Here is a 22,450-nt window from a genome sequence, read left to right as displayed (position 1 = left end):
ATAAAATCTTATAATTGTCAGTACGAGATCCATAATCGTGTGTAAGGATTAAATGTAGAAGTTTGTAATCATCAACTGTATGTAATGATAACCTGAATGATGTGTAACATGTAACCCTTTTTCTTATGCTTAAAAGTCTGTGAGGAAGCTGTAACCAGACAGCCTGGGGTGGGAAAGAGATTTTCACGGTCGAATAGACGGCAGTTAGCCTGGGAACCAAGGTCAGGTGCAGTTACCATTGTGCTGAAATGTTAGAACATCCGCAGTGAATTATAAAAACAAAGGCCAACAGCAAGGGCCGTATCTCAACCTGTGGAGACATATTCCTTTAGTATTGCCATAAATACCCCAGATAAAACTGCTTGGACCACCCAGCATTGACATCGGTACCGGCTACAGACATGACAGTGGCACACCCAGCCCAGTCGACCCTGCGGAGACCGCCTCACAAACATCTGGGGACTTGTGCTAATATTGGGAGAACTGTCCCACAGACTAGTCAAGCAACAGCCTGACATACTCATACTCACAGAATCATACCTTTCAGGCACTGTCCCAAACTCCTCCATCACCATCCCTGGACAGATCCTGTCCCACCGGCAGGACAGACCCACCAGGAGTGGTGGCACAGTGGTATACAGTCGGGAAGGATTGGTCCTGGGAGTCCTCAATATTGACTCCGGACCTCCTGAAGTCTCATGGCTTTAGGTAAAGCAAGGTGAAGGAAACCTCCTGCTGATTAACACCTACCGCCCTCCCTCAGCTGATGAATCAGTTCTCCTCCATGTTGAACACCACTTGGAAGAAGCACTGAGAGTAGCAAGGGCACAGAATGTACTCTGGGTGGAGGACTTCAATGTCCATCACCAAGAGTGCCTCGGTAGCTCCTCTACTGACCGAGCTGGCCAAGTCCTTAAGGACATAGCTGCCAGTCTGGGCCTGTGACATGTGGTGTGAGAACCAACATGAGGGAAAAACCTACTTGACCGCGTCCTCACCAAACTACCTGTCTCAGATGCATCTGCCGATGACAGCATTGGTAGCAGTGACCACTGCAGAGTCATTGTGGAGATGAAGTCCGGTCTTCACACTGAGGACAACTTGCGTCGTGTTGTGTGGCAGAACCAACGTGCTAAATGGGATAGATTCAGAACAGATCAAGCAGCTCCAAACTGGGCATCCATGAGGCGTTGTGGGCCATCTGCAGCAGCAGAATTGTATTCCACCACAATCAGTAACCTCATGGCCCGACATATCCCTCAGTCTACCATTACCATCAAACCAGGGGACCAACCCTGGCTCACTGAGGAGTGTAGAAAAGCATGCCAGGAGCCGCACTAGGCGTACCGAAAAATGAGGTTCCAACCTGGGGAAGCTGCAACACGGGACTACATGCATGTTAAAAAACAGAAGCAGCATGCTATAGACAGGGCTAAGCGAACCCACAATCAACGGATCAGATCAAAGGTCTGCAGTTCTGCCACATCTAGTCGTGAATGGTGGTGGACCATTGAACAACTAACGGGAGGAGGAGGCTCCATGAACATCCCCATCTTCAAGGATGGTGGAGTCCAGTACGTGAGTGCAGAAGACAAGGCTGAAGCGTTTTCAACCATCTTCAGCCAGAAGTGCTAAGTGGATGATCCATATCGGCCTTCCCCTGAGATCCCCACCATCACAGAAGCCCGTCTTCAGCCAATTCACTCCATGTGGTAGCAAGAAACGGCCGTGTGCACTGGATACGGTCAGAAGTGGGTATGTTTGCTGATGACTGCACAGTGTTCTGTGCCATTCACAACTCCTCAGATAATGAAGCAGTCCATGCCCGCATGCAACAAGACCTGGACAACATTCAGGCTTGGGCTGATAAGTGGCCGGTAACATTCGCGCCACAGAAGTGCCAGGCAATGACTATCTCCAACAAGCAAGAGTCTAAGCACCTCCCCTTGACATTCAATGGCATTACCATCGCCGAATCCCCCACCATCAACATCCTGGGGGTCACCATTGACCAAAAACTTAACTGGACCAGCCACATAAATACTGTGGCAACAAGAGCAGGTCAGAGGCTAGGTATTCTGCGGTGAGTGTCTCACCTCCTGACTCCCCAAAGCCTTTCTACCATCTACAAGGCACAAGTAAGGAGTGTGATGGAATACTCTCCACTTGCCTGGCTGACTGCAGCTCAAATAACACTCAAGAAGCTCAACAGCATACAGGACAAAGCAGCCACTTGCCTGGCAACCCCTCGAACACTTTAAACATTCACGCCCCCAACCATGGACTGCAGCGGTTCAAGGCGGCTCACCACCACCTTCTCAACGGCAATTAGGGATGGGCAATAAATGCTGGCCTTGCCAGCGACACCCACATCCCATAAAAATGAATTTAAAAAAATACAGGGAAGGCTATGGGCCCTGTCAACATCCCGTCTGTCGTGCTGAAGACTTGTGCTCCAGAAACAACAGTGTTTCTAGGCAAGCTGTTCCAGTACAGCTACAACACTGGCATCTATCAGACAATGCCAAAAATTGCCCCGGTATGTCTTGGCCACAAAAAGCAGGATAAATCCAAACTGGCCAATTACCGCAATCGCCACCACCTCCAAGTTACCACCCATGTCTCACCTCCTGACTCCCCAAAGCCTTTCCAGCATCTACAAGGCACAAGTCAGGTGTGTGATGGAATACTCTCCACTTGCCTGGATGAGTGCAGCTCCAACAACACTCAAGTAGCTCGACACATTCCAGGACAGAGCAGCCCGCTTGATTGGCACCCCATCCACCACCTTAAACATTCACTCCCACAACAACCGGCGTACCGTGGCTGCAGTGTGTGCCATCTGCTAGGTGCACTGCAGCAAATCACCAAGGCTTATTCGGCAGCACCTCGCAAACTCGTGACCTCTGCCACCTAGAAGGACAAGGGCAGCAGGCGCATGTGAACACCACCACCTCCAAGTTACCACCCATGTCACACACCATCCTGACTTGGAAGTATATTGCCGTTTCTTCATCGTCTTGGGTCAAAATCCTGGAACATCCTACCGAACAGCACTGTGGGAGAACCTTCACCTCACGGACTGCAACAGTTCAACAGGCGGCTCACCACCACCTACTCAAGGGCAATTAGGGATGGGCAATAAATGCTGGCCTTGTCAGCGACGCCCACATCCCATAAACACATTTTAAAATGAGTCTTGATGGTCAAAAACAGATGATGTAAGAGTGTCATCAGACCAAAAGCCTGAGTAAGCCAGGGTGATACCAACGTGGCATCTTTATGATTGGATTTTGGGTTTGGGTGTCAGTCAATCATTGGTTCAGGAGGGCTCCATAGGTTTTGAATGAGAGTAAGGGTATAAGAAGGAGTTCTTAACAGCCACAAATTGTAGAAGATTCCAGGAGTAGGAGATTCCAGGAGTAGGAGATTCCAGGAGTAGGAGATTCCTGGAGTAGGAGATTCCTGGAGTAGGAGATTCCTGGAGTAGGAGATTCCAGGACTAGGAGATTCCAGGACTAGGAGATTCCAGGACTAGGAGATTCCAGGAGTAGGAGATTTCAGAGACACAGTAGAAGATTTCAGGAAGAAACAAGGAGACCCCCGGGAGACGAGAAGAGATGAGAGACAAGAGACACAGGGTGCAGCTTACTCACAGTTGCGGCTTGTACCCAGAGTATGAGTGGTAATATAAGTCTCAATTATACGCTGTAACTGCTGCTTGAATACTGTAGTGAATGAAGTCTTGCTTGTGCTGAATAAAGTTAAGTCACTGTCCCCAATACGGGTCAACCTCGAATCATTTGGAACCAGGGTCCCTCTGAACATAACATAAGAACATAAGATATAGGAGCAGGAGGAGGTCATTCGGCCCCTCGAGCCTGCTCCACCATTCAATAAGATCATGGCTGATTTGATCTTGACCTCAACTCCACTTCCCTGCTCGCTCCCCGTAACCCTTGACTCCCTTCTCGTTCAACAATCTGTCTATCTCCACCTTAAATATATTCAATGACCCAGCATCCACAGCTCTCTGGGGAAGAGAATTCCAAAGATTCACGGCCCTCTGAGAGAAGAAATTCCTTCTCATCTCAGTTTTAAATCGGGGACTCCTTATTCTGAAATTATGCCCCCTAGTTCTTGATTCCCCCACGAGGGGAAACATCCTTTCTGCATCTACCCTGTCAAGCCCCTTCAGAATCTTATATGTTTCTATAAGATCCCCTCCCATTCTTCTAAACCCCAATGAGTTTAGGCCCAACCTGCTCAACCTTTCCTCATAAGACAACCCCTTCAACTCAGGAATCAACCTAGTGAACCTTCTCTGAACTGCCTCCAATGCAAGTATATCCTTCCTTAAATAAGGAGACCAAAGCTGTACGCAGTACTCCAGGTCTGGTCTCACCAATGCCCTGTACAGCAGTAACAGGACTTCCCTACTTTTATACACCATTCCCTTTGCAATAAAGGCCAACACTCCATTTGCCTTTCTAATTTCTTGCTGTATCTGCATGTTAACTTTTTGTGATTCATGTACAAGGACCCCCAGATCCCTCTGTACCTCAGCATTTTGTAATCTCTCCCCATTTAAATAATAATGTGTTTTTATTTTTCCTACCAAAGTGGATAACCTCGCAGTTTCCCACATTATACTCCATCTGCCAGATTTTTGCGCACTCACTTAGCCTATCTATATTCCTTTGGAGATTCTTTGCTTTCCCACCTATCTTTGTATCATCAGCAAATTTGGCTAAATTACACTCGGTCCCTCCATCCAAGTCATTAATACAGATTGTAAATAGTTGAGGCCCCAGCACTGATCCCTGCGGGACCCCACTAGTTACAGTTTGCCAACCTTAAAATGAACCATTTATGCCGACTGTCTGTTTTCTGTTAGTTAGCCAATCCTCTATCCATGTTAATATATAACCCCCAACCCTGTGAGCTCTCATCTTATGTAATAACCTTTTATGTGGCACCTTCTGGAAATCCAAATACATGAGATCTACTTGTTCCCCTTTATCAACCCTGCTCATTACATCCTCAAAGATCTCCAGAAAATTTGTCAAACATGATTTCCCTTTCATAAAACCATACTGACTCTGCTTGACTATGTCATGATTTTCTAAATGTCCTGTTACCACTTCCTTAATGATGGACTCCAGCATTTTCCCAATGACAGATGTTAGGCTAACTGGTCGATAGTTGCCTGTTTTCTGTTTCCCTCCTTTCTTAAATAGGGGCGTTACATTTGCAGTTTTTCAGTCCGCTGGGACCTCTCCAGAATCCAGGGAATTTTGGTAGATTACAAAAAATGCATCCACGATCTCTGCAGCCACCTCTTTTAAGACTCTAGGATGCAGGCTATTGGGTCCAGGGGACTTGTCCACCTTTAGTCCCATTAGTTTGCCTAGTACTTTCTCTATAGAGATAGTGATTGTTTTAAGTCCCCCGCCCACCCAAATAGCTCCTTGATTATCCATTATTGGGATGCTTGTAGTGTCTTCTACCGTGAAGACCGATACAAAATATTTGTTCAAAGTCTCTGCCATTTCCCTGTTTCCCATTATTAATTCCCCAGACTCATCCTCTAGGGGACCAACATTTACTTTAGCTCCTCTCTTCCTTTTATATACCTGTAGACGCTCTTACTGTCTGTTTTTATATTTCTTGCTAGCTTACTCTCATAAGCTATCTTCTCTCTCTTTATCATCTTTTTAGTCGTCCTTTGCTCATTTTTTAAATTTCCCTAACCTCTGGCCTTTCACTATTCTTTGCAACATTGCATGCTTTTTTTTTCAATTTGATACCATCCTTTACTTCCTTAGTTCACCATGGATGGTTCATCCTTCTCTTAGAGTCTTTCTTTCTTGCTGGAATATATCTTTGCTGAGAGTTATGAAATATCTCCTTAAATGTTTGCCACTGCTTTTCTACAGTCTTACCCTGTAATATATTTTCCCAGTCCACTTTAACCAAATCTGCCTTCATACCTTTGTAATTACCTTTATTTAAGTTCAGGACACTAGTTTGAGACCTAGATTTCTCACCGTCAAATTGAATTTGAAATTCTATGATGCTATCATCACTCTTCCCAAGAGGATCCTTCACTACGAGATCATTAATTAATCCAGCCTCGTTACACATTACCAGATATAAAATAGTCTTCTCCCTGTTTAGTTCCACAACATATTGTTCCAAGAAACCATCCCGTATACACTCTAAGAACTCTTCCTCAAGTCTACCTTTGCCAGTGTGCTTTGTCCAATCAATATGAAGATTAAAATCTCCCATGATTATAGCCGTACCTTTCTTACAAGCCTCTATTATTTCTTGACTTATACTGTGTCCTACAGTGTGGCTACTGTTTCAGGGCCTGTAGACCACTGCCACCAGTGATTTCTTACCCTTACTATTTCTTATCTCCACCCAAACTGATTCTACATCTTGATCTTCTAATCAATATCATTTCTCATTACTGCACTGATCTTATCCCTTATTAACAGAGCTACACCACCTCCTTTTCCTTTCTGCCTATCCTTATGAAATGGCAAATACCCCTGAATATTCAGTTCCCAGCCTTGGTCACCTTGCAACCACGTCTCTGTAATGGCTATCAGGTCATACCCATTTATTTCTATTTGTGCTGTCAACACATTTATCTTGTTACAAATGCTGCGTGCGTTCAGATATAGAGCATTTAATATTGTCTTTTTACCATTTTTCCTACTCTGACCCCACTTTCTGATGCACTCTTATGTGTATACGCTCTGTCCCTTCCTGTCACACTCTGATTATCATTACCCCTATCGCTACCCTGCACTTTTGCCTTCTCATTTTTCTTTCACTTTAAAAATTTCCGCTCAGAGTATCCCTCCCCCCCCCACACTATTTAGTTTAAAGCCCTATCTACAGCCCTAGTTATTCAATTCGCCAGGACACTGGCCCCAGCCTGGTTCGAATGGAGCCCGTCCCGACGGAACAGCTCCCACTTATCCCAGTACTGGTGCCAGTGCCCCAAGAATCGAAACCCATTTCTCTCACACCAATGTTCGAGCCACTCATTCATCTCTCTGATCCTATTTACCCTATGCCAATTTGCACATGGCTCAGGTAGTAATCCAGAGATTATTACCGTTGTGGTTCTGCTTTTAATTTAGCCCCTAGCTGCTCATACTCCCTCAACAGAACCTCTTTCTTTGTCCTACCTATGTCATTGGTACCTACATGGACCACGACAATTGGATCTGTCCCCTCCTACTCTAAGTTCCTCTCCAGCCCAGAGGAGATGTCCTTTACCATGGTAGCGGGCAGGCAACACAGCCTTCGGGACACATGCTCTTGTCTGCAGAGAACAGTGTTTATCCCCCTTAATGTACAGTCCCCTACCACTAGCACATTTCTTTTTGCTCCCCCCCACTTGAATGGCTCCCTGTACCATGGTGCTGTGGTCAGTTTGCTCATCCTCACTGCAGTCCCTGCTCTCACCCACACAGAGAGTAATAACTCGTAACTATTTGACAAGAGCAAGGGCTGAGTCTCATCCACCACTAACTCCTGGGTCCCCATACCTGCCTCGCTCATAGCCACACCCACCTGTCACTGACCACGGACCAAATTTGAATTAATTAATCTAAGGGGTGTGACTGCCTCCTGGAACACAGCGTCCAGGTAACTCGCCCCCTCCCTGATGTGTCTCAGTGTTTGAAGCTCGGACTCCAGCTCATCAATACGGAGCCGAAGTTCCTCAAGCAACCAAAATGGTGTCCACCAGCTCCCACATGGTGGAGCAGTAATACATCGCCTGCCCTGGCATCTCTGGAATCTTATAAATTGGCGAGCTTAGTCAGGAGGTTGATTCACAGCTGATTCTTTTATAAACTATTCGGTGCAGGCAAGATCCTAGGACTGGCGTGGTTAGCGCGACCTGGTCAGTTAAGGAAGGAAAACCTTCGAGGGGTTAGGACTCTGCGACCCACCAGTATTAATAGCAACAAGTTATTACAATTGACGGGCTAGACAGAAGTTGAGCATGTCACAGATAAAGAATTGAGAAAATTATGTTTAACTGATTTAGTATCGTTTCTGACGAGTCAAGAAGCAGAGTCATATCAGAAGGTGATAGAGAGGGTCCAGAGTCAAGGGACTCTGGGAAAGGTGGAATTAGACAAAGGGGAGCACTGGGCAGGCTGTGCAGCCCATTTCTGTGCGCAGCACAGTGAAGTAAGAGAAGGAAAACATTTAGCAACACAGAGAATAAGAGAATGCCAGCAGCTAGAAACCAGGTTTCTGGGAAGTCAGCAAAGGAACAAAATACACAGGGAATTGGGAAGACAGGAAAAGCTGCTGAGACGGCAGATCAAAAGGCGAAAAAAAGAAACTTAAAGTTGTATGATCTGTCTGTACCAGTAATCTCACGGTCAATGTATGATCTGTCTGTACCGGTAATCTCACGGTCACTGTATGATCTGTCTGTACCAGTAATCTCACGGTCACTATGATCTGTCTGTATCAGTAATCTTGCGGTCACTGTATGATCTGTCTGTACCAGTAATCTCATGGTCTCTGTATGATCTGTCTGTACCAGTAATCTTGCGGTCACTGTATGATCTGTCTGTATCAGTAATCTTGCGGTCACTGTATGATCTGTCTGTACCAGTAATCTCACGGTCACTGTATGATCTGTCTGTACCAGTAATCTCAGTGTCACTGTATGATCTGTCTGTACCGGTAATCTCACGGTCACTGTATGATCTGTCTGTACCAGTAATCTCACGGTCACTATGATCTGTCTGTATCAGTAATCTCACGGTCACTATGATCTGTCTGTATCAGTAATCTTGCGGTCATTGTATGATCTGTCTGTACCAGTAATCTCACGGTCACTGTATGATCTGTCTGTACCAGTAGTCTCACGGTCACTGTATGATCTGTCTGTACCAGTAATCTCACAGTCACTGTATGATCTGTCTGTACCAGTAATTTCATGGTCACCGTATGATCTGTCTGTACCAGTAATCTCATGGTCACTGTATGATCTGTCTGTGCCAGTAATCTCACGGTCACTGTATGATCTGTCTGTACCAGTAATCTCACGGTCACGCTATAATCTGTCTGTACCAGTAATTTCACGGTCAATGTATGATCTGTCTGTACCAGTAGTCTCACGGTCACTGTATGATCTGTCTGTACCAGTAATCTCAGTCACTGTATGATCTGTCTGTACCAGTAATCTCACGGTCATGCTCTGATCTGTCTGTACCAGTAATCTCAGTGTCACTGTATGATCTGTCTGTACCAGTAATCTCACGGTCACTCTCTGATCTGTCTGTACCAGTAATCTCACTGTCATGCTCTGAGCTGTCTGTACCAGTAATCTCAGTGTCACTGTATGATCTGTCTGTACCAGTAATCTCACGGTCACTGTAGGGCAGCATGGTGGCATAGTGGTTAGCACTGTTGCCTCACAGCGCCAGGGACCCGGGTTCGAATCCGGCCTCGGGTGACTGTCTGTGTGGAGTTTGCACATTCTCCCCGTGTTTGCGTGGGTTTCCTCCGGGTGCTCCGGTTTCCTCCCACAGTCCAAAGATGAGCGGGTTAGGTTGATTGGCTGTGATAAATTGACCCTTAGTGTTAGGGGGATTAAATACATGGGGTTACAGGGATCGGGTGGGATATATGTTGGTGCAGGCTCGATGGGCCGAAATGGCCTCTATCTGCACTGTGGCGTTTCCGTGATTTCTGTGATCTGTCTGTACCAGTAATCTCACGGTCACTCTATGATCTGTCTGTACCAGTAATCTCAGTGTCACTGTGTGATCTGTCTGTACCAGTAATCTCACGGTCACTGTATGATCTGTCTGTACCAGTAATCTCACGGTCACTCTATGATCTGTCTGTACCAGTAATCTCAGTGTCACTGTGTGATCTGTCTATACCACTAATCTCAGTATCACTGTATGATCTGTCTGTACCAGTAATCTCACGGTCACTCTGATCTGTCTGTACCAGTAATCTCAGTGTCACTGTATGATCTGTCTGTACCAGTAATCTCACGGTCACTGTATGATCTGTCTGTAACAGTAATCTCACGGTCACTGTATGATCTGTCTGTACCAGTAATCTCAGTGTCACTCTATGATCTGTCTGTACCAGTAATCTCAGTGTCACTGTATGATCTGTCTGTACCAGTAATCTCACGGTCACTGTATGATCTGTCTGTACCAGTAATCTCAGTGTCACTGTATGATCTGTCTGTACCAGTAATCTCAGTGCCACTCTATGATCTGTCTGTACCAGTAATCTCAGTGTCACTGTATGATCTGTCTGTACCAGTAATCTCAGTGTCACTCTATGATCTGTCTGTACCAGTAATCTCACGGTCACTGTATGATCTGTCTGTACCAGTAATCTCACGGTCACTGTATGATCTGTCTGTACCAGTAATCTTACAGTAACTGTATGATAATGAGAACTTAAGAACATAAGAGCATATGAAATAGGAGCAGGAGTCGGCCAATTGGCCAGTCGAGCCTGCTCCGCCATTCAATATGATGATGGCTGATCTGCTGCCTCTTCTCCACTTTCCTGCACTTTCCCAATATCCCTTGATTCTCCTAATATTCAAAAATCTATCGATCTCTGTCTTGAATATACTCAACGACTGAGCCTCTAGATTTCTCTGGGGTGGAGAATTCCAAAATTTCACCACCCTCTGAGTGAAGAAATTTCTCATCTCAGTTCCATATGGTCGACTCCTTATTCTGAGACTGTGACCCCTGGTTCTAGACTCCCCAGCCAGGGGAAATATCCTCCCTGCATCTACCCTGTCAAGCCTGTAAGAATTTTGTATGTTTCAATGAGATCACTTCTCATTCGTCTAAACTCTAGAGAATATAGGCCCAGTCTACTCAACCTCTCCACATAGGACAATCCCCCCATTCCCAGGAACCATTCTGGTGAACCTTTGTTGCACTCCCTCTATGGCAAGTACATCTTTCCTTAGGTAAGGAGAACAGAACTGTTCACAATACTCCAGGTGTGGTCTTACTAGAGCCCTATATAATTGCAGTAAGACATCTTTACTCTTATACTCCAACACTCTTGTGATAAAGGCCAACATACCATTTGCTTTCCTAATTGCGTGCTGTACTTGCATGTTAACTTTCTGTGATTTGTGTACAAGGACACCCAGGTCCCAATGAGCACCAACATTTCACAATCCCTCACCATTTATAAAATAAGCTGCTTTGCTATTTTCCTACCAAAGTGAATAACTTCACATTTGTCCACATTATATTTCATTTGCCATGTTCCTGCCCACTCACTTAGCTTGTCTATATCCACTTAAAGCCTCCTTGCATCCTCCTCACAACTTACATTCCCACCCAGCTTTGTATCATCAGCAAACTTGGATATATTGCATTTGGTCCCCTCATCCAAATCATTGATGTAGATTGTGAACAGCTGAGGCCCAAGCACTGATCCTTGCGGTACCTGACTAGTTACAGATTGCCAACACGAAAACAAACCATTTATTTCTACTCTCTGATTTCTGTCCAGTAAACCAATCCTCAATCCATGCTACTATATTAGCCCCAATCCCTGGAGCCCTCATTTTGGTTAAGGCACCTTATCGAATGCCTTTTTAATTCCAAATACACCACATCCGCTGGTTCCCCCTTATCTATTCTGCTAGTTACATCATCAAAAAACACTAACAGATTTGGCAAACATGATTTCCCTTCAATAAATCCGTGTTGACTCGGCCCAATCCTATTATTATGTTCTAAGTGCCCTGTTACCACATCGTTTATAATAGATTCCAGCATTTTTCCTCATACTGACGTCAGGCTAAATCTTCTGCAACTCCCAGGTTTCTCTCTCCCAACTATCTTTAATAGTGGGGTTACATTTGCAACTTTCCAATTGCGTGCACCATTCTAGAATCTGTGATCTGTATGTACCAGGAATCATACGGCCAATATATGATCTGTCTGTGTCAGTAATCTCACGGTCACTGTATGATCTGTCTCTACCAGTAATCTCATGGTCACTGTATGATCTCTCGGTACCAGTAATCTTATCGTCACTTTATGATCTGTCTAGTAGAGTAAAAAAAGATGAAGCAGCTGTGGTCCACAACTCGATCAGTCTGAACAGCAGCCTGGACAGGAACTCAAACAAAACTGGTACAATCGGGCAGGCCCCAGATTCAGAGACACCCCCAAGAGGAAAATACACCCTGGAGACAGCAAACCGACATCACCCTGAATACATTCCATCAATCAAATTATATCCACGAATCTCAACAGACTCCAGCACATAATCAGGCAAAACAAAACTGACCGACATAAAAGAACAGGTAGATGCTCCATTTCTACAGGAGATCCTCCTCACCACCCTCAGAACACACCAAGTTTGTGAGTGAGTGGGTGGGACCAATGCTGGCCGCTTTCTACTGACCCAAGAGCAGAGGATAGTCACACTAATCAACAGGAACCTTCCCATTACTCTGAGACACGCATTCCTGGAGAAGGAGGCCGCTCCATCCTAAAGAATCTCGAATAACAGGAGAACCCAAAGTGAAGCTTCAGTTCTGTGTCCTGAATGAGGTGTCCCCACATTCCCCACATCAGCAATCCTCACACTCGCCCCACGTATGGACAGGACAGTAACCATGAGTGGAGACCTAAACTGTGCTCTTCACTCCCAACGGGACAAGCTTCCAGTGGACACAGGGCACTAGGATAAGCACTGGGAAAAATAGTGACCTGGTCCCACGCCAACTAATAGGTCCCCTACCGAGTTTTACAAGGTCCTAATCGTGGAACTTACTCTCCCGCTACTGAAACCCCACACTATGTGCTGGAGACAAGGACACAGACACACTTAACTTAGTCACAATCATGTTAATACATATGAAGAGAAAGGTCACCACCATTGCTCATCATAGAAAATTAAATCCCTCCTCAATGCGGACAAGAAAATATTGGCCAATATCTTAACCTCCAGATATCTCCGGCCTGGTCCATGCAAACAAATAAGCTTCATACGGGGCCGCACGTGGAGGCAAAGCACCAGCGGTTATTCAATGTGATGCACCATTGTCATACCTCTACCCTGAAACTATCCCTGGATGTATAAGCCATAATTGTCTAGGGCGAGTGGAATGATTCAAGGCAATTGAGAGAATAAGCCTCGGTGACACGTTCAGCAATCCAGTGCTTACTCGCAGGTCCACAGTGAGCACCAGCTAACTCTATACCCCTCACCACTCCTCCCTCAACAGGCAGAGAAAGCCTCGCTCCCAGGCTTCCTGTCTGGACCTTGGTCACGGACATGAGTTTGACACACAAGATGGAGATGGATCAGGAGATGAGTATTGTAGAGGAGGAAAGGTTCAGCTGGGAAGGGCGGTGTTTCCTGTTGCTGAAGTGTGCAAAGTATCGATGGGTTCTGGAGGCTGTGGTTCATCTGAGGGTCCCTGTGTTGGTCATGTTCGGGGAGCTGACATTTTCAGCTGACCAGTTGAAGGCGATGCTTTTTAGAACATGGATTTGCTGCATGAATAACACAAACTCCATCCAGGCCCGCTTTTAACCGCGTTCATTTGCAACTACTTAGTACTAAAAGATACTTTCTATGATATTTTTATGTATAACGAATCAAATTATAAGATATATAAATCAGGCCAAAGGAACTGATATGAGTTTTACCGGTGTTAATGGAATCCAGCATTTCTATACACACTGCGAATAGTAAAGGGCCGTTGAATTTTTCGATAGACAGGGCGGTATCTACTAATGTCAGTGTATTATCGTCCTCACTAATCCTGCAAATATCAAACAATTGGTTATAAATTGACCATAAACACTTTTCTGAGCTATTTTACCAAACAGTGCAGAGTTTCAGTAAAGAGCATGGCCTACCTCATCTTCTGACGAGTTTCTTCCTGAAATAAATAAAACACAATCTGAGTTGACAGAGACTGAGCGTCTATATCGGGACAGCAGAAATTACACCCAGATTGTTACAAGCTGCTGATAATTCCCAATTCTCACTGCTGCCCACACACAGGTAGAAAGAGGATATTACAAAAAGGATATCGAAGCACAGGAGAACGTATAAAAGAGATTTACAAGAATGATACCAGAACTGCGAGGGTACAACTAACAGGAAAGAGTGAACAGGAAAGATTATTCTCTAGAAAAGGGAAGACTGAGAGGAGACCTGAGCGAGGTCTTTAACATTATGAAAGGATTCGATGGGGCAGATGTAGAGAAGATGTTTCCACTTGTGGGGAGTCTAAAGCGAGGGGTCATAAATATAAGAGAGTCAGTAATGAATCCAAAGGAGAATTGAGGAGAAATCTCTTTACTCAGAGAGTGTTTAGAATGTGGAACTCGCTACCACAAGTTGAGGTGAATAGCACAGATGTATTTAAAAGGGAGCGAGATCAGTACATGAGGGAGAAAGGAACAGAAGGATATATTGATAGGGTGAGATGAAGTAAGGTGGGAGGAGGCTCGTGTGGAGCATAAACACTGACATTGATCTGATGGGCCGAATGGCCGGTCTCTGTGCTGTAAAATTCTGTGTAATTCTATGAGCGGCATATTTGAAAACAGGCCATCAGAAATTACACGAAAAATTATTAAATGCTTCTGATAGAAACAGGATATAGTTGAAAAATCTTATTAGAGTATCAGATACTAGAAATCAACATCAGTGTCACTCCCAGGCACAGTGCCTCTCACACCCACCCTACCAGACACACCCACACACTCACAACATGGGACTGGAACTGGATTGGAATGGGAGTTTCAGGAGATTATTAAACTTGGGCACCACAGAAAGAATTACAGACTAAATATCAAGATCACAGCTACTCATTCCCGGGGAGGTTGCAGGTATTCCCGGGATCCTGTAGATATTGTGGGAGGTCGATTAGTTCGGTGACAATAGCAGATCCGCCCGGGATAGACAAAACAATCGATCGGTTTAAATCAGTGACGAATTATTGGGAAAATGCTGCATTTATGTCAAAATTCTCGCCCGTCAACTTGTGACTGTGAACTTTCACTGAACTAAACTGAAATATAATTCTCACCTTCAGAAATGTCAGCTCATCTTTTTGCTCCATCTGTTTCTGCAACTTTGAGAGTTTCTCCTGAATAGAATTTAAATTCTTTTGAATCTGTCGAAGGTTTTCCTCCATTGTTTCTAGAATCTCCCCCTCTTGTTCCCTGAGATCTCTGATTAAACGCTGCTCTCTCTCACTGAGAATCTGGTGCATTTTAGCGAACTCGGATGTGATGCGGGTCTGCAGACTGCTCGACTGTTCCTACCAAATGAAATGTGAAAAATAATACGTTTTCCGCATTAAAACAAAAAAAAAACGAATCAAACTTCGAAAATCAGCACAGGACGATTTACCCTAATTTCGGAAATCTTCTGTTTCTGCCGCCGCTCCGTGTCTAGAACCGCCGATTTCTTCTCTGTGAGAGAATCTAAGGAAGATTTCAGCTGATCCTGGGATTGGGAGAGAAAATCACAGAATAAAAGTGTTAGACCATGAAAATGTGATAAAATAATCAGGTGATCAAATCTGTTCCTTTTACCTTGTAGATTCCAACAGCTTCTTTAATGGGCATGAAGCGGTGCTCTCTGTGTTCCCGCGCATCTCTACAAATCACACAGATCAATTTCTTGTCAGTTTCACAAAACAGCTTCAGTTCTTCCTGATGTTCCTCACAGTGAAGTTTACTTTCCTTCTCTTTCGGATTCAGCTTTAAATTTCGAGCTTTCTCGGCCAGATTCGCTAAGGCCCGACTGGCTCTGAGGTTTATTTCCGGAAACTCCTCTCTACATTCCGGGCAGGAGTTTGTCTCCTTCTTTTCCCAACACTGTGTGATACAGGAGCGGCAGAAGTGGTGCTCACACTCCAGTCTTACAGGATCGGTGAAGAATTCAAGACAAATGGGACAAATTAAATCTTCGGTCAAACTCTCGGCCTGTTGTCTGGAAGCCATGTTGACTCTCAGCACTTCCTGATTCAAACCGCTTTCAGTGTCGATGTTTTTCTGCTGCCGAACACCTTCAGTTCAGCGATTTCCCGATGAAGTTCACTGCAATACTCAGGGAATTATTATAATTATAAACTCGTCTATGTCCTGCCGACTTTTACTCAGGGAGAGACAACCTAGAGCAGTGTGAAGGACAAACAGGGTGAGAGCACGGAGGGGAATAATTGAACCCTGGCCGGGAGTGTTGACAGTGGGGGGAGGGAGAGAGAGGGAGGGAGGAGGCGGAGATGGGCGGGGATCGAGATTCCAGGGCACTGCCGACTACAAACCCTCTGGTGACACACGGTGTGAGATAGAGATCCATAAACTGAATTGTGTTAATGATTGCAGCCGCTCACCCTAAAACACAAAGTGCCACAAATGTCAAGGAGTGATATCAGGTGACAGGCACAGAGAATCGCTATAAGTGAAACGACAAATCTGCTGGAAAGAAAGGAAATATTTGTATTTCTAGCGCGTCTTTCACCACCTCAGGACGTCCCAAAGTGCTTCACAGCCCATGAAGTAGTTTTGAAGTGTAGTCACTTTTGTGATGTAGCGAAACACATCAGCCAAAGCGAGCACAGCAAGATCCCACAAACAGCAATGAATTAAATGAGCAGAGCACCTGTTTTTCAGGTGTTGGTTGAGGGATAAATATTGCTCAGGCCATCAGGAGAACTCCCCTTCTCTTCGGAATAGTGCCGTATTTTACATCCACCTGAGAGGGCAGACTGCGCCACTGTTTACCGTCTCACCGAAAGGCGGCACCATTTGACAGTGCGGATTCTTCAGTGCTGCTCCGGAGTGTTATCCTGGGTTATGTGATGAAGTCTATGGAGTGGGACTTCATCCCACAATCCTCGCACGCAGAGGTGAGAGCGCTCCCCCTGAGCCACAGCTGACACCTCCCACTGGGGCAGAGGCGGCTGCCCACCTGCTTCTGGAATGTGTGTTTGCAGAGAATGTCTGGAGAGAAGATGCAGTGGATTTTCTGTCAAAGCCGGGTCCTCCCAGGAAACTCCATAACACAGGCCTCTGTGCTCAGTGGATCCTTCCCAGGGACACTGGGCCCAGAAACAAACATCAACTGATTGTGGAAGGGCTTGGAGTGACATCTTTCCTCCACTATTAGGAGGAATTTCTTTACACAGAGAGTGGTGAGAATGTGGAACTCGCTGCCACATGGAGTGTATGCAGTTGAGGGCATTGATGCATTGAAAGGGAGGCTTGATGCATACACCAGAGAGAAGGGAACAGAGGGATACGCGGGCAGGGGGGAAGAGGTACTTAGAGTGGGAGGAGTCTCGTTTGGAGGATAAACACCGGCCTGGACCAGTTGGGCCGAATGGGCTGTTTCTGTGCTGTAGATTCGATGGTTCAAGACATCCTTTGTCTTGTCTGAAACTTGCTGGTCTTCCATATCAAGGGCCTGTGTGTGACTGAGTATTGCAGACTTGCTCATTGCATAGCCCGGAACTAGATGCTCAGGGATGCACTGAAGCTTGGTGCAGCTGCTGCAAAATACAACCTGGGGAGCGGCCACAATCTGAGGCCCTCCTGTCATTCTCCCCGTGTAGTGTCAGACTAAATATCACAGCCTTTCTAGTTCAATGTTTCCCAAGTGTAAGAGGGTAAACATGACCTGATGTTCTGCATCTCAGGGGCAAATGTAACATCATCTCAACATAAATGTTTGAATAAACAACAGCATTCGTGAGACTGGTTACATCACTCGTGTCTGTGAATTTGAGGGTGACTTTATACTGCGCAGAATGTATTTGCATCTTGCTTTGAATATGTTTGAGCAAATTAATGTTAATTTCAGAAATAGAAAAAAATCTCGAGTTACTCAAACTGTGTATCGGGTATTTGGGATCTGTGGATTCACATCTCAGGCAGTGCTGCCCTCCCAGTCCCTGATAAAGGGGAAATACATCACAGAGTGTGCGGGGAGTATTGTGGGACAGACGGACCGCCCCTATTATGCCTCCAAAGCCGGCCCGCCCCCTGCTACGCTCTCGCAGCCGCCCCCCCCCCAATATGCTCCCGCAGCCGCCCCCCCCGCCCAACAATATGCTCCCGCAGCCGCCCCCCCACAATATGCTCCCGCAGTCGGCCAGCCCCCTGCAATGCTCCCGCAGCCGCCCCCCCCCAATATGCTCCCGCCCCCCCCAATATGCTCCCGCCCCCCCCCAATATGCTCCCGCCCCCCCAATATGCTCCCGCCCCCCCAATATGCTCCCGCCCCCAATATGCTCCCGCCCCCCCCAATATGCTCCCGCCCCCCAATATGCTCCCGCCCCCCCCAATATGCTCCCGCCCCCCCCCAATATGCTCCCGCAGCCGCCCCCCCCAATATGCTCCCGCTCCCCCCCCCAATATGCTCCCGCAGCCGGCCCGCCCCCTGCTACGCTCCCGCAGCCGGCCCGCCCCCTGCTACGCTTCCGCAGCCGGCCCGCCCCCTGCTATGCTCCCGCAGCCGGCCCCCCCCAATATGCTCCAGCAGCCGGCCCCCCCACAATATGCTCCCGCAGCCGGCCCGCCCCAATATGCTCCCGCAGCCGGCACCCCCCCCAATATGCTCCCGCAGCCGGCCCCCCCCAATATGCTCCCGCAGCCGCCCCCCCCCCGAATATGCTCCCGCAGCCGCCCCCCCCAATATGCTCCCGCAGCCGCCCCCCCCCAATATGCTCCCGCAGCCGCCCCCCCCCCCAATATGCTCCCGCAGCCGCCCCCCCAATATGCTCCCGCAGCCGCCCCCCCCCAATATGCTCCCGCAGCCGCCCCCCAATATGCTCCCGCAGCCGCCCCCCCCCCAATATGCTCCCGCAGCCGCCCCCCCCCAATATGCTCCCGCAGCCGCCACCCCCCCCAATATGCTCCCGCAGCCGCCCCCCCCCCAATATGCTCTCGCAGCCGGCCCGCCCCCTGCTACGCTCCCGCAGCCGGCCCGCCCCCTGCTATGATCCCGCAGCCGGCCCGCCCCCTGCTACGCTCCCGCAGCCGGCCCGCCCCCGCCTGCCGCAGCCGGCCCGCCCCCACCTGCCGCAGCCGGCCCGCCCCCTGCTACGCTCCCGCAGCCGGCCCGCCCCCTGCTATGTGAAGGACAAACAGGGTTAGAGCACGGAGGGGGAATAATTGATCCCTGGCCGGGAGGGTGAAGGTTCCTGGAGTGTTGGCAGTGGGGGGAGGGAGGGAGGAGGTGGAGATGGGCGGGGATCGAGATTCCAGGGCACTTTGCTCCAGACTGAACTCACTGCCGACTACAAACCCTCTGGTGACACACGGTGTGAGATAGAGATCCACAAACTGAATTGTGTTAATGATTGCAGCCGCTCACCCTAAAACACAAAGTGTCACAAATGTCAAGGAGTGGTATCAGGTGACAGGCACAGAGAATCGGTACAAGTGAAAAGACAAATCTGCTAGAAAGAAAGGAAATATTTTTATTTCTAGCGCGTCTTTCACCACCTCAGGACGTCCCAAAGTGATTCACAGCCCATGAAGTAGTTTTGAAGTGAAGTCACTTTTTTAAGAAATCACACAACACCAGGTTATAGTCAAACAGCTTTATTTGCAATCACAAGCTTTCGGAGCGCTGCTCCTTCGTCAGGTAGACTTCACGTGACGAAGGAGCAGCGCTCCGAAAGCTTGTGATTTCAAATAAAGTTGTTGGACTATAACCTGGTGTTGTGTGATTTCTTACATTTGTCCACCCCAGTCCAACACCGGCATCTCCACAACATGGTCACTTTTTTAATGTAGGGAAACACATCAGCCAAAGCGAGCACAGCAAGATCCCACAAACAGCAATGTAATAAAGGAGCAGAGCACCTGTTTTTCAGGTGTTGGTTGAGGGATAAATATTGCTCAGGCCATCAGGAGAACTCCCCTTCTCTTCGGAATAGTGCCGTATTTTACACCCACCTGAGAGGGCAGACTGCGCCACTGTTTACCGTCTCACCGAAAGGCGGCACCATTTGACAGTGCGGATTCTTCAGTGCTGCTCCGGAGTGTTATCCTGGGTTATGTGATGAAGTCTATGGAGTGGGACTTCATCCCCCAATCCTCGCACTCAGAGGTGAGAGCGCTCCCCCTGAGCCACAGCTGACACCTCCCACTGGGGCAGAGGCGGCTGCCCACCTGCTTCTGGAATGTGTGTTTGCAGAGGAAGTCTGGAGAGAAGATGCAGTGGATTTTCTGTCGAGGCCGGGTCCTCCCAGGAAACTCTGTGCTCAATGGATCCTTCCCAGGGACACTGGGCCCAGAAACAAACATCAACTGATTGTGGAAGGGCTTGGAGTGACATCTTTCCTCCACTATTAGGAGGAATTTCTTTACACAGAGAGTGGTGAGAATGTGGAACTCGCTGCCACATGGAGTGTATGCAGTTGAGGGCATTGATAGGGAGGCTTGATGCATACACCAGAGAGGAGGGAACAGAGGGATACGCGGGCAGGGGGGAAGAGGTACTTAGAGTGGGAGGAGTCTCGTTTGGAGGATAAACACCGGCCTGGACCAGTTGGGCCGAATGGGCTGTTTCTGTGCTGTAGATTCGATGGTTCAAGACATCCTTTGTCTTGTCTGAAACTTGCTGGTCTTCCATATCAAGGGCCTGTGTGTGACTGAGTATTGCAGACTTGCTCATTGTATAGCCCGGAACTAGATGCTCAGGAATGTGTAAGATTCGCAATTTTTCAGCAAAAATCACGCAAGAAAACTGGATAAAATAAGACTGTTTATTGACCAAAGTAAGCTTGCACAGAAAACCCTTTTAAAAAGGGGCATACAAAATGGCCGCCGGGCCCCGTGATCAGTTTCTGAACCATTTTATTTCTGTTACTGCGAGCCAGACAGGCTTGTGGATTGAAGACAGTAAGCCCGCGAAAAGCCAGTATCTGGGAACCGAAACTCAGAGAAACAGCATACATATTCAATGGATTATAAGTACAGGATGGGGCCCATCAAGATATGGGCGGACAATGCAAAATCACTTATACCCATTTATTGTACAAAGGAAAACCCGTTTAGCAGCCATCAAGGAAAATCTCCGGACCGATCAATATGCGAACCGAGCCGCGGTGACAATGCAAAGGACATTAAAAGACATTATCGGCCAGGAAGGCCAGTTTAAGTTATCACCGGCTCCGTTACAAGACAAAGCGCCCCTGCTGAGATTTCTGCCCGCCAAAATTAATACAAAGACAGGACTATGATTTGGCGGGAGATAAGACTGCCCCAAAAGAGTATAACTATGGATTGAAAGTCCATCTAAGGCGCTTTGGACTTCGGGTTACTTGAAAGGCGACTTCCATTTCTTCAAGAACTTCTTCTACGAGGAACGAACGAAGGACAGACGGTGCCAGGATCGGCGCCTCTTCCACTTCGGCAGATGCAGAATCGATGAAAACGTTTTCGTCTTTTTAAAGACGAACGGTTTCGGTGAAAAGACAACGTGGTCGGTGTTCAGCCAAACAAGGCTCGGCCACGACGAGAAGACGACGAGGGTGGCCCGGGTACTAAGGTCGGGAGATCATCGACGACCCAGGCCGACGGAGAAGAAACCCTCGGGAAAACCGACGATCCAGGCCAGAGAGAGGACATTCCGGGCCTGACACTTCCGTGTCTCAACATCCCATTGGGTTGTTGTTCTACTCCATGAACAAAAATCCACGACAGACTTAGGTATCTTCAACCTTGACGAGCGCTCATCGAGGCTGTGTCTACCCCACCGCTTCGAGAGAGAGAAAGAATATTGACTGCGCCAGAAGCTTCCAATCCACGTGACGATGGGAAGCGGTGCCAAAAAGGCTGCGAACCCCCTTTTTCGCGATTTCGAGAGTGGTGAGCATGATCCCAGGTTCCCCAGGTCGAAACTTAGTTTAGGTATAGGGGAGGGAGTTAAGGGTTCTCATAATGTGTTTTCCCTTTTACGATGTGCCGTGTGTTCCCCATTTCCATAGAGTTAAGTTTATAAATTTGTGCATGATTGTAGTTACTTTAATCTGTGCCTATGACATGTATTTTATAATGCTTCAAACTGTTTAAAAATAAAAGCATCCATTTCGTGCTATTCAACCTGGTCTATTGAGTCCTTTCTCTGCACTACTGTTCTCTGCATCTAAGTCGAAGGTCTAGAACCGTAGGGGGAGTGGGTCGAACCACTCAAGGGTAATATTGCTCAAAGCCTGGCAGGAGACCAGAACGGGCAAGAGAGAGAAAACCCCCGACAGATGCACTGAAGCTTGGAGCAGCTGCTGCAAAATACAACCTGGGGAGCGGCCACAATCTGAGGCCCTCCTGTCATTCTCCCCGTGTAGTGTCAGACTAAATATCACAGCCTTTCTAGTTCAATGTTTCCCAAGTGTAAGAGGGGAAAC

General features: G+C 47.3%; 2 protein-coding genes across 2 annotated transcripts in view; both read right to left on the bottom strand.

The window, feature by feature from the left end:
• LOC147096366 (butyrophilin subfamily 3 member A1-like) overlaps positions 1-7,584 on the bottom strand; it is a 35,120-nt gene extending 27,536 nt beyond the window's left edge. The window contains exon 1 of the mRNA XM_085974181.1: positions 7,572-7,584. Coding sequence (XP_085830307.1) covers positions 7,572-7,584 — 13 coding nt within the window. The remainder of the gene's footprint in view (positions 1-7,571) is intronic.
• The window catches only part of LOC147096365 (zinc-binding protein A33-like), a 77,468-nt gene extending 61,346 nt beyond the window's left edge, over positions 1-16,122 (bottom strand). The window contains exons 1-5 of the mRNA XM_085975175.1: positions 15,624-16,122; positions 15,439-15,534; positions 15,113-15,346; positions 13,932-13,954; positions 13,719-13,834 (exon numbers count right to left, since the gene is read on the bottom strand). Of these exons, the coding sequence (XP_085831301.1) occupies positions 13,719-13,834; positions 13,932-13,954; positions 15,113-15,346; positions 15,439-15,534; positions 15,624-16,034 (880 nt within the window). The 5' untranslated portion in view covers positions 16,035-16,122. The remainder of the gene's footprint in view (positions 1-13,718; positions 13,835-13,931; positions 13,955-15,112; positions 15,347-15,438; positions 15,535-15,623) is intronic.
• Between the last annotated feature and the right edge of the window lie 6,328 nt (positions 16,123-22,450).

Source organism: Somniosus microcephalus, unplaced genomic scaffold, assembly GCF_052327205.1.
Source record: "Somniosus microcephalus isolate GS21.2 unplaced genomic scaffold, FLI_Smic_1.0 unresolved_chr1, whole genome shotgun sequence".
In the NCBI taxonomy this organism is placed as follows: domain Eukaryota; kingdom Metazoa; phylum Chordata; class Chondrichthyes; order Squaliformes; family Somniosidae; genus Somniosus; species Somniosus microcephalus.
The sequence above is the reverse complement of the archived record's forward strand: the minus strand, read 5'-3'. Positions and strand labels throughout refer to the sequence as shown.